This window comes from Poeciliopsis prolifica, unplaced genomic scaffold (genome assembly GCF_027474105.1).
Source record: "Poeciliopsis prolifica strain line A6 unplaced genomic scaffold, Auburn_PproV2 SCAFFOLD092, whole genome shotgun sequence".
Classification (NCBI taxonomy): Eukaryota; Metazoa; Chordata; class Actinopteri; order Cyprinodontiformes; family Poeciliidae; genus Poeciliopsis; species Poeciliopsis prolifica.
In genome coordinates this window covers 108,397-121,147 of record NW_026562467.1, presented here as the reverse complement: position 1 = coordinate 121,147, position 12,751 = coordinate 108,397, and the positions used below count along the sequence as shown (strand labels likewise).

The 12,751-nt window shown below is 47.6% G+C and overlaps 1 protein-coding gene across 1 annotated transcript; it reads left to right on the top strand.

The window, feature by feature from the left end:
• Positions 1-2,061: 2,061 nt before the first annotated feature.
• Positions 2,062-12,726, top strand: LOC129353524 (RNA-binding protein MEX3A-like). The gene is made up of 2 exons (XM_055022877.1): positions 2,062-2,603; positions 5,163-12,726. Exons 1-2 carry the CDS (start codon positions 2,174-2,176, stop codon positions 6,308-6,310), a joined length of 1,578 nt encoding a protein of 525 aa, XP_054878852.1. The 5' UTR covers positions 2,062-2,173; the 3' UTR covers positions 6,311-12,726.
• The last annotated feature ends 25 nt before the right edge of the window (positions 12,727-12,751 follow it).

Sequence of the window (12,751 nt, the reverse complement as noted above, 5' to 3'; positions counted from 1 at the left end):
CACCCACACACACACACACACACACACGCACGCACGCACGCACGCACACACACACACGCGCGCAGGCCCACGGGGAGTGGGTCTGAATGGAAACCAGACCTGCTGTGGTCCTTTCAGAACCGCTCATAAAGATGATGTGCAACAACACTCACAGATTCACTGAGGGGCCGCTGGAAACACGAGCCCAGATCCACGGTCGCCATTGATCGGGCCCCTTGCAGTCCCTCCGGACCCCTTTAATGGAGCCACACCAGGTCTCGGACACACCGCTCAGCGTCCCCTCACCCCCCACTGGCCGTGATCACCTCCGGGGGGCAGCAGCTTCTCTCATCCTGCTATTTCATCATTGGAGGGTCTGATTCCCCTTTGCGCCCTCATCTGCAGAACCCCCTCCGGGAACGAACCTCTTCCTGATTGGCACCCAGTGAGCGGCGTCTACTTTGATTACTCATGTAAATACACCTGCTCCACCTTCACTGGCTCCATCTTATCACAACAGCAGCGTTGCTCCCACTTCCAGCCCTGGAAACGTGTGATAATATTGCTGCTCGGTTCTGCGGGGCACCACAAAGCAGACAGTCACAAGGAAACATTAAAACATTCATGCAGCCGCGCGCGCTCCGGCTGTCGCATCAGACTGTGTGTTTTTGTGTCTGTGGGAGCAATAATAAAAAGCTTATAACGCATTAAAATGAAAGACACGCAGAGGTTTGGGTTTCTGAGTGAGGTACAGAAGTTTTGTGGGGTTAAAGGTGGAGTTTGCTCTGCAGGTAAAGACTCCTGCAGCTGGACAGGCGGCTGGAGTCAGACTGACACCAGGAAGCTGCAGACGGACATCAGTTGATGCTCAGCGCTGCATCGCGATTTCCTCAAAGCTTTTATGATCTGGCAGCAATTTACAACTTCAATAATCTGACCCGGAGGTTTTATTCTTCTTGATAAATTTACTTTTGATACATTGAAAAAATGCCGCAGATTTACGGGTTTAATTACAAGTTCAAGTGGCTCCGATGCGCTGATATTAATGATGGCTTTAATTGGCGGGGCTGCAGCAGCGGGAGCAGTTAAAGCATGCGGTCTGTCTGTCTGTCTGTCTGTCGGTGGCTTCAGGAGGACATGTTGTGGAGGGGAAAAAACACGCGGCGCGGCTCTTTGTTCAGCGGAGCTGCTGCAAAACCTTTTTTTTTTCCAAACGGGAAATGTGTGAGGGCTTTTACTGATGCCCCACTCCACCCACCACATCCACATCCACCCCCCCACCGCATAAGGTCTGCAACGCCTGTCTGACAACTCCCTTTCTCTTCACGCACAGCCCCCCACGCCCCCGCCCCCCGGCCCAGACACCCGCTCTGCCGCCTATACATAACATCCTGATGCGCAGCGCGGTGACCTGCCGCAAAGCACACAGAGGTGGGCGGACCCCCCCCCCCCCCCTCATCCCTCCAACCTCATTCTGCTTTTTCTTTCTCTATAAAATCGCCACTAACTCCTCGACTCCTAAATCCCCACTCTTCCCTGTGTGCGCGCGGAAGCTGCTGCTGATTTCCACCCCACCACCATCATCATCTTCATCATCATCGTGGAGTTGACATCATCTTTTTCTCCAGCAGATGACCATGTGCGCGCTTGCTCTTGCAACCTTTAAGTGACTGTTTACATCCCGGATGGCTTCTTCTTCTTACATAAGTCACCAAAAATATAAATATGCAGCTCGCTGCGCTGCCGCAGCTCCGCAGCGCGGCTGCGTTTCTGCGCCTGCATGCGGCGCAGGAGGCGAGCTGAACGCTTCCTCCTTCCTGCACAGGAGATGGGCTGGATGTGGGCCGCCACATGCTGGCGAACCTGAGACGGAATTGTACGGAGGGAGGGAGGGAGGCTCGTTTTTTGTCTCACTGAGGACGGAGGGAGGAGAGGAGAGGAGGAGGGGGGGTCGGTGTAAAACCAGACTGGGTGGAGCAACGCATCGGGCCGACCCATCCACCGAGCAGACGTCCGGAGCTCCGTACTGTACCGAGAGTCTGGCGGATGGAGAGAGATGGGGGGCGGTCTGTGGGAGGGACTAGCGCAAAGAGGGAAGGAGGAGGGGTAAGGAGGAGGAGGAGGAGGAGGCGGCACGGTGCTGTTTCTCCAGTCTCTTTCCCCTGTCTTTGTCTCACACACTCTTTTGTTAGCCATGCCTAGCCTGCTGGTTCTAGCAGGGATCATGGAGAAAAATGGGGGCTACGGCGGGGATCTGGCCGGCTCCGGCTTCGGCGGCGAAGGTCTCCTCGTGGCGCCCGACGAGGAGGAGGACGACTCCCGCGCCCTCAGGGTCGCGCTCGGCCAGTTGTCGCTGCTGGGGCTCGGAGAAGGCGAGGACGGCGGCGGCGGAGCCCCGACAACAGGAGTGCAGGACCGGAGCAACAATAACAACAACAACCACCACCACAACCACGCCAACAGCGTCGGGGGCGGCGGGGACGCGGCCATCCTGCAGGGGAAGAGCAAGTTGTGCGCCCTGTACGACAGCTCCTCAGCAGAGACTAAAGGACGAGGCTGCAACATAACAGAATGCGTCCCGGTGCCCAGCTCCGAACATGTGGCCGAGATAGTGGGGAGGCAAGGTAAACCGCAGCCCGCTCGTTATTTCCCTACAAACTTCCTGCTTTTCTCCCCCTCAGACAGGCTGCATGCCTCCCTGAGCTGCTCGCTTGTTGTTCTCCAACTGTTACCTGGTGTTATTTGACAAAGAAAAGGGAGTGGTGTGGGCTCCTTTTTTATAGCTACTCCTCAGAGGCATCAGCCTCCCACTTTTTCTTTTTCCGCTTCAAATGTTTCAAGTTCTCATCTTTCCACAGAAACCATCCGCTCACCCGTTTTGCGCTCATTTCTCGCTCTTTTTGAGCGCATTTGCGCAGAGGGAAGGGGGGCGGAGAGGGTGGGAAACACTGGGAGAAAGCTCCCTTCCCTCCTGGGCGAATGATTCCACATCCACGCCATCAATGTCAGCGCGCAGACACGCGCTGTGGAGCAGGAGAGCGCAGCTTCCTTTGTCGTCTGAGACGCGCCAGACTGTTCAAAAAAAAAAAAAAAAAAAAAGAAAAAAACATGCAACTGGCGAGGAGGGGGGCGTCTTTTAGTCTCAACCCAACAACATCACCAAATATTAGTCATCTGGCCTTAAAAAGTGCTGGATGTTTCAACCCCCTCGTTTTTATTGCCCAGCTTGTTGTTTACGTTGCGCACTGGCCCAGTGACACAATTGGACAAAGGAAGCGTGGTCACCTTGTTGTTGTTTCTTTGCTCTTCACATCAGACAGTTGGAAAGTTTAGATCCCAAAAGCAGGTTGAGATAATAATTTTCCTGTTTTTCTTTTCTGCTGAACAAAGAGTGGAAGATGAGTGACGACAGCTGTCAAACAAAGGTGTGTGTCTGGGGTGGGGTGCGATCTAACAGGAGGAGGGGGGGCATTGATTTGGGGAACCCAGCCAGAAGTTGCATCAGTATTTTTTGCAGAAGTTTCTGCAGACAAGCCTGAAGAACGGGCAGGGGAGTGTTTTCTGTATTGATTGGAGGGGGTGCTACCCTGATGGGCAGAGGAAGTGGAAGCTGAATGGTCTGGCGGTGCCTTGGAGCCCCGTTTGGGTGCACACCCTCCAAGCCACATGGCTGTCTGTCAGGCTGGGGAGCCAGAGGGGGGCTGGGCTCTGAGCAGGCACAAAGACTGCAGGGTGGGTGAGGTTCCGTAGGTAAAATCCAGCTTTACCTCAAACCAGACGTCCGTAATACCATCAGGGTTCCAGAGGAGCTGCTTTTGCAGACTGCCCAACCCCCGCTGCATTACATTTTGTGGATTCGGTGCTGCTGAGTGCCCCTTGTTTCCCTCTGCGACTCCCACTCTCCACTCTGAAGTGTGGGTTTTGGATTTTAATGGGATAACTGTTGACGGACAGAGAGGACCAGCGATTGGGGTGGTTTTACGTCTAATTTGGAGGGAACTGAGGTGAGCCTGCTTTGCTTTGGTTGGCTCTATGGTCACACCCCCCTACTCTGTCTGGGTAAAGCTGGAGCTTCCTGTCATGAAGGGATGATTATTTTTTCTCTCCTGTCAGCCGATGCTCTTGCAGCCTCCTCTCCTCTGATGAAGCATGGCTTTGTTTTGAATCACCTTGTTCACTACAGTTTAGCAGAATGAGTGTGAATCTGTCTCCTGTGACCTTAATTCTGCTCTTGATTAATTCATCCTTGCCTGTTTTATTTATTGATAATCCTTTAATTAAGAGACTAATGTGTACTTGTTCAAATTTAGGATGTAGTTTGGGAAAGGGAATTGAATAGTTCCTTAAGCCCCTGTGTCATGAGCGGGTTTATTAGCCTAATGCTGTGCTGTGGCCTTAGAGGGCATTTTCAGAATTGGGGCACGAGTTGCTCTAACCCCTCTGAGTATCACCACCATCCCTCGCTCCGTACTGCCGCTTCCCGGAAAGTGACTGTTCCTGAGCGAAGTGGGTCTGTGTGGCGGCGTTAGAAAGTAGACGTTTCGCCGGTTAGCGATGATTTTACCGGGTTAGCCAGAGAGTTGGACCGGCCTCCTTGAAGCATGTTACAGTGAACACGGGAGCCCACCTTAACGAGGAGCGAACACGCGCAGGACTGCTGACGTTTCTTGACCTGGCAATCCATCCAGAAACGACGCATGTCCTGCTCTGTCCTCCCACAAGGTCAGGGATTCTAATGAAAGAACATTGCCCTGCGCTCACTCAGATCAGGATGCTGTCTTAAAAGCACTTCATAGGGTAAGCTCATAAACAAGGATCGAAAACAGGCAGATGTGGAGACAGAAACGACGTGGCTGTGGGTTGACAGCATCGCAGGTTCAAGGAGAGGTCAGCAATGTAGCTAAAGTGTGAAGTTCACCAAATCCGCCACGTTTGTGCAGATCGACGCTTCTCCATGTTCTCCTTGGTGAGCTGTAATTCAGAGCAACAATACTGTGGAGCCGGAGACCTCATAAATCATGGTAATTAGTCTGAATATCGTTTGCTGGTGAAACATTAATAAGTGGAAGCAGTCAACAGGAGCAACACAACTAAATTAGATGGATTTCCACCAGTTATCCTTTAACATAATTATCAGGAAAGTCTTGTTGGCTTGCTTAAAAATCTCTGAAATGTCTTTTCAGGTTGCAAAATAAAAGCTCTGCGAGCCAAGACCAACACCTACATCAAGACCCCCGTTCGAGGAGAGGAGCCTGTGTTTTTAATCACCGGCCGGAAGGAAGACGTTGCACTGGCCCGCCGTGAAATCATCTCTGCTGCAGAGCACTTCTCCATGCTCCGCGCCTCCCGCAACAAGCTGGGGGTGTCCTTCAGCGGCTCCCCGCCCACGCCTCTGCCGGGTCAGACCACCATTCAGGTGAGAGTGCCATACCGCGTTGTGGGGCTGGTAGTGGGGCCTAAGGGCTCCACCATTAAGCGCATCCAGCAGCAGACCTGCACGTACATCGTGACCCCGAGCCGAGACCGTGACCCCGTCTTCGAGATCACGGGTTCCCCGAGCAACGCTGAGCGCGCCCGCGAGGAGATCGAGGCGCACATCGCCTTCCGAACAGGAGGCCTGCATGACCACAACAACGAGAACGACTGTCTGGGGCCCAACGGTGGAAGTAGCCCGGCGGGCAGCACCGGCGGTCTGGAGAGCCGGCTACAGCAGGTGTGGGGGCTGCAGGGGGGCCAGCGCAAGCCTCTCACCAGCAGCTACCGCCAGAACTTCTCAGATGCCATGGTTGGAGGTGGGAGCGGAGGAGGAGGAGGAGAGGGAGGGGGGATCTACAACAAGAGCAACTTCTCCAGCTCCGGAGAGAAACCTTGCTCGTATTTTGGATCTGAGGGCACCCAGGGCTGGGGGGACCCTGACTACCCCAAACAGGTGTCCTTTTACACCCAGCAGCGCTCCAAAAGCTTCGGTGGCCTCCCGCTGCCCCTGACCAGACTCTCTCCTGGGTTACCAGAGCCCTGCGGAGGCGGGACCCCCAACAACTCAGTCACCAGCATCGTGTCCGGCTCGCCTCACGCCCAGGCTCGCCGCGCCCACAGCGAGCCCGCCTCGGCCGGGGACGGCTTCCCGGGCCGCCTGCCGGTGCCGGACTCTCCGCCGGCCACCGTGCGGGACTGCATGACCTGCTTCGAGAGCAAAGTGACGGCTGCCTTGGTGCCCTGTGGCCACAACCTGTTCTGCATGGAGTGCGCCATCCGAATCTGTGAGCTGAACCACCCGGAGTGCCCGGTGTGCCACACCCAGGTCACTCAGGCCATCCGGATATTCTCCTAAAGAACCACGTCCGTTTTATCCTTAGTTTCCTCAGTGTTTCTTCAATAAATATTTACTGTTCTTATGATTACTATTATTATTATCATTATTATTATATACGTTTTTGTTTTTCAGAAAATTTAAAAACAATCAAGCAGATATTTTAGAAGGCCTGCTTGCTTTACTAAAAAGTATAAGAAATATTTTTAAGTTTTTCTTTTTATATATATATGCATATATATTTTATAAAAGTTTTGTTTATAAGAGAAGTATAGTACCTTGCATTTTCAGTTTTTTGACTGCTGCTGTTTTTCATTCATTAATCTCAGTGTAGGCAGAGGTAGACAGTAATGTGAACATTTTATTCTTCGATTATTTTTTTTGTTTTTTTACCTTAAAGTGGGTTTTACTGAAGGAAACAGATGATTGATGAGGAACCCAATCTGCACTTGACTGACCTACAAAGTCAAAGTTGTTACTAGAAGGAATAAAAAAATAACTTATTGCACCTTACAATCATCTTGGTCTAAAACAGGATTGTTAAAATCGTACCTAGAGAAATTCAAAAGCAGCAGATGTGAAGTTAAACTCGACGTTTTCAGTTAAACTGTGATTGTGGGTTCGGATAATTGGTCCAAAGTATTTTGGCTAAAGGATAAAAGCGTATGGGTTCGTTCCAGTCAGGATCCATGCAGAAAGAGATGAAGCAAATCTTTATTTCATTAAAAAACAGATTTAAAAGGGATAGGATTTTAATTATTTATAGAAACTGCTTGAATTTTATGGATATTATTCAGAGAGGATGAGGGTTGCTGTAAAGGTGGGGATTCTCCGTCCGCTAGCCGTTGGTGACGCTCTGGTCACTGCAGTGTGTTGAAAAGACTCGGTGATGCTTTGCTGCTTGTGGCTCTTGAAAAGCATGTGGCTCCTCGGTTGGCTTAAAGCGCTGATTTAATTTGCGAGGCCAAAAAGCCTTGGAATCCATCCAGTTGGCCCCTTTTTGATATTCCCCAAGGACTTGTCTCAAAGCCACCTTAACCACGCTTTTATTGTGTCGTGCGGTCGTTTGGCCGCGTCCGGCTAACAATGGAGGACGAGGCGGGAGCCCCCCTCTCGTGTCCTCGGAGAACCTTAAGATTGGACGGAAGCTGAATGAAACGTCTCCTGAATCAGCAGCAGCAGCAGCAGATTAAAGGAGCAGATACTGTAAAACACAGAGTCCAGGGCTGGTAATCCTTTCTCCTGCGAGGGGCCTTCCGTCCCCCCCTGTAATTAGCAGAGCTGTACAGGAGCAGGTGTTTGGCGGCGCGCTGCGGATCTGACCCTGAGTTTGGAGGTCTCGCCTAGCCCCTTTCTTTCTCTCTTTTCTCTGGGAGTGGCTTTCATGCCTCCCTCCACCGGTGCTGCTGGCTTACAGTTGGACCGTTTGCTTTTGAGCCGTATTGTCTGCGCCTTCGGTGGCGGCCGGCGTGGGCCACGGAGCGCTCGGACACGGCCTGGATTCGCTCATTGATAATTAGGCAAATGGGTCGGTCCAGGTGCGGACCGTGCGGGGACTCTGGACCCCCGGACCACTGAAGGGAGCTGGGCGAATAGGAAACCCCTCCTTTTCCCCCCTGCTCCTTTTCTTACCCAAACGGGGACAAGGAGAGGGGGTGCACTCTTTTGTCCCAAAACACACATGGACACAGAAAGACACTAGCCGCATTGGCAGCCGTGAAATAAAATGGAGGTTTAGGAGAGACATTCATAATCCAGTTACCTGGAATATTTATTCCAGTTGATGAAAAGCAAAGCGTTTAGTGATCATATCACAGGGGGCCCGTGTTAATCCCCCTCTTTGGGTGCCATCTGTGGGACAGTTTCTACTGTAAGGGGCATTCCATGACTGGCCCTTCGCCTCCAACGGCCCGGCCCCCAACCCGCGTTACTTTCACAATGAAATCAGACTATTGTAATTGACAGGAAGGCAGAGGAAACGCCCCATTTAACCAGCACTCATGCTGAATCAAATTACACACCCGCTGCGTCTGCCTTAGCCCCAGCCTGGGGATTTCTGAGGGCTAGAGCAATGGATCGGGGGGCTGGGGGATTAAAGCTGTTGAATGATGGGAGGGAGTAAGGGAGGAGTATACTTCAAGACAAAAAAAAAAAAAAAAAAAAAAAAAAAAAAAGAAAAAAAAGGAGGAAAAAACCCCTGCAGACCGAGCAGCTCTGCTGATCAGCAGGTCTTTGAGCGAGTGTTGAGCTGCTGTCACATGTGGGTCGGCACCGGCGACCCAGCAGGCCTGAATAATTTGGGGGTCTCCTTTTAACAAAACAAATCCAGTCTTCAGGGCCAAAAAGCCCCTTCTCTAAAGGAAAAACAAAATGAAGGCGAAGGAGAAGTGACCGCTGGCATGGTTGCAGCGAGAGCACCGGACTGACATCGAAAGTTCCCAGAAATCTGTGAGGAGGACTGAGTTTTAGCGAAGGAGGAATTGCACAGAGGTCTGGCCGAAGCTTTCAGCGTCACAACGAGGCGGGGGCGACCCCCGCTCTTTGAACTTAGTATTTTTTTGTTTGTTTTATTTCTGCCTTAATGTTTTTTATGGAATATTGCCATTGCTTTGGCTGACAAGGTAGCAACTTTGGCCTTTTGATACAGTACCACTCCCCAATAACCAACTTTGTAAAGAAGTTATTTTTGGAAAAGAAGAATGTGAATCAAACCGCTCGGGTGGGGATTAGGGGGGACTCTGGACATTAGGCTCTTTAAAAACACATGACTTAAAGAAAAAAAAAAAGAATAAAGCACCTTATAAAACACGCGCATCTGATTAATACCAAACCGACCGCTGATGGTGAAATCTATCTCACAATCTGAAAGACACGCACATAAGGATTCCCTATCATTTTTTTTCTTGTGTGGTTTGGTGATTCTTGTGCTCAGTAGTGACAATTTGGGAGCTCTCATCATTTTTCCCCTCTTTTCAGTTTTGCACTGGTTTAACAAAGATGTCTTATTGGAGGTTCTCCCGGTTTAGACGCTGTAAGTTAAGGAGTGTTCTTCGTGTGAAGGCACCGTGTTGTAAATATGCTGTGTGTTTCAGCTAGGAAGAGCCAGACGCAGGCCCGCCTAAAGTGAGTTTTTCATTATTTTTTAACAATCTCAAAGTGTCATCGTCGATGTTTTAGAATGAATTTAAAAAACAAGCTAGGAGATAAAATGTTTATATATGCGCCCTGTCACCCTTTTGACTATATTAGTATATTAGATAGATCCATACATGTAAGAAATATTATTTACCAAGTATGTCATCCAAATATAGATAAGCAGACACTACTATAAACAGTAAGAATGAATTTTATGAAGCCACTGATGTATCCAGTCTTAAGTAAATAGGCAAATATTTAAGAACTTTTAGCCCCTATAGAAGAAATCAGTTTTTATTTATCAGGAAAGCAATAATAGGAGGATACTGGGAGTCAGCTCTTTGAATAATGTTCTGTTTAGAAACTGACCTTCGTTATTAGCATAATCCCACTTCATTTCTGTCTTTTAGTGACCTGAAAGTGTTGAACAGCTTCAGGGTTAGTTCGGGATTTTAATCATGTTTGTATCAATCATATTCAGGACTTTTATTTTGCTAAAGAGTCCGGCAAGGTTTACAGCTTCTGATGGACTGATGGCATGATGCCGTCGTTTTATCCTTATTTTGCACCGCAATGATTTATTTTTTTCTTTACTTTGAAAGAAAAAGGTCAGATTTAACCAAAGAACAGAAGAGAGAGCTAACTTATTACATCGTTTTAACCAATCTAGCATAAAAATCTGCCTTTTTATTTGCAGTTTACTGAACTAAGAAGTGATCCTACAGATTGAAAAACTCCCAAAAGTGAAATTAAACACCACTAGCAGACAGAACTGCCCAGAAATCAGGTTATGTTTGAGCCACTAAACGAGGACTTTTGACTAAACTGAAACCAGATTGAGATCAAATCCAAACTTCAGACTCATTATGACGAGTTTTTTAAATATTCTGTATTTAACTTACTCTTAAGTTCACCTGCATGATACTCAAAACTATTACAATAGGTAAGATTTATCAAGAAGAAACTCATAAAAGGATCCAGCAGCCTGATATCTAAAGTGTATAAAAGCTTTAAGACCTTAAAGAGAACATCAGTTTAAAATCATATATTTACTGTGTAGTTTAACTGATTGAAACATAGTTTAACTCCTAAGAATATAAGTTTCATTTGTCCAGCTCACCTGGAGTACGGACTTCCTGCGGAGAAGCAGAGGGTGGGACAACTCAGTGATACATTATGTTTGTGTTAGTATTATTTACTATATTGTATTAAGGTTGCTATTATAGTAAAAAGTAGATGTTTTTCTTCTCTTAATATCAAAAAGGTCTTTATGCATTTCTGTAGAAGCCCTTTTAAAGGAGTGATAGGAAATCCTTATTTTTCAATGGATGCACTTAAGCAATTCTACCAACCTGTCAGTCACACATTGAACAAGCAATGCATTTGAATGTAAAAAGAAATAAAAAAATGGGGGAAAAATAAACTAATGCACCCTTTTTTATTTTTCACAATTTACAAGTGAGCTTTAAGTTAGTTTTTTTGGAAGGAATTTGCAACAGGTTTTCGACGTAGTCTATATTTGAGTTCTTCCACATGCATTTATAGAAAGTAACTTAAAAATGAATAAAAAAACATATTACAGTTTTTCAGATCTATTTTGCTAACATGGGTTATTATTTCATAGAAAGCAGAGGAAAAAAGTCAGTATCTGGATGTTATTTATGGAAATGAAGCAACGTATTTATGAGTAACCTCAAGACATTTTGTTTTTTAATTAAAATGACAAGAAGTTAATATATTTCTAAACACAGGAAAGTCAGTTTCTACTAATAACTAAAAAGGAGAAGTTTTATTTATGAACGTTATGGACACTTTGCCCACGTGCTTCACAGTGGATGAAGTAGGTGGGAAGGAGTTTCCCCATAGCTGAAATTTTAACTTCATACATGCACTACTGCAACATCAGTGCATTAACAACGGAAGAACTACAGAAAATAATAGAATATTTTTAGAATTTGGAGATATTTTAGTCACAGAGCATCGATTTTGTGCCTCAACTCTATTTTTTCTTGCATCAGCATTCTTTGTGCAGTGCTGCTTGCTGTAACCCCCGCCCTTCCCAACCCCATGTTACTGACTGAACGCATTATTACTCATTTCCTCTGTAATCTAAACTCGCTTTTTTCTTATCAAAATGTAAAAGAAGAAAAACTGCAATGCTTGGAGTGAATGAGGCAGCTGTGACCCTCTCGCCCAGCAGGGCCACACACACACACACACACACACACACACACACCCACACACACACACACACACACACACACACACACACACACACACACACAACTTGTAAACACCTTCATTCACACATTTCTTACATCCACAACTCAGTCTGATCGATCCATGGCAACGGAGCGTGATCGGCTTAAAAAAAAAGCCTTTTTGATCGACTTTTCCTGATGCGTTAATTAGGTGAAGTGCAAGTTGAGGAGGAGCCAGCGCACTGTGTAGATCTGTGTAACTAAATGCAAACACACACACACAAACACTCCAGATTCATTACCGTACTAGTTTGCATGTATATTGTATGGTCACTTAGCCAGGAGAAACGGGGCGGCGGCACGTTCGCCCCGTTTCTTCGCTGTAGATTATCATAGTTGGAGTCTCTTTAGAAAAGCCGAAGGGAGTTTGGAGCCAGACGGAGACCATTTCAGTCCCCCGCACCAATGTCTGACCTCTCACTTAGAAAATGTGTTACGCTGCAAAAAAATAGCTTCCATTTGTACAAGAGACGAAACTTCTTCAGCCCGAAACGGATCAAATGCGTCCCAAACTCAGAGAGCACGGTTTTCCCGCTGCGTGTGAACGGTTGGGGACCGGCATGGCGCTCGCTGGTGAAACTCCGCCCTTTTCCAAAGAGGCCGATGCAGTCTGACAGTTTGTCTTCGGTAGCGTTTCCAATTTTTCCAGCACAGTAGGTGTTTCATACCGGTCTAATAGTGGTTGTAGTGCATTAGTTGTTTGGGGCCGGCAGCAGCCGCGTCCGGTTCTGGTTTCTCTGTGGACAGTGAGGGAGGCGTCGCCGCTGCGGCCCTCTGGGGAGGATCATTGATGGATGGGAAAAAAAAAAAAAAAAAAATATCTGAACTCTGTTACAGTGTGCCATGCCCTCACAAGGCAGGAAATATTGCAGGTTTATTTCTTATAGCACATGTTTTTTTGTGAATTACATTTTTGGAGACATTTTTATTATGATTATTATAATTATTATTGTATCTGCGCCATGTTAGTTCTGGTTCTTTGTTATTTTTTCAAGATTCAAAATGTATTGTAAATGTTTCTAATAAAACAAAAGGAAATGATTTCCAGTTTAAGCAGATTGTGTTT

Excerpts from the sequence above, each read along its gene's own strand:
- LOC129353524 (XM_055022877.1), top strand. The coding sequence starts at position 2,174 with ATGCCTAGCCTGCTGGTTCTAGCAGGGATCATGGAGAAAAATGGGGGC. Across the intron at positions 2,604-5,162 it reads CGAGATAGTGGGGAGGCAAG|GTTGCAAAATAAAAGCTCTG; the intron begins GTAAACCGCAGC and ends ATGTCTTTTCAG.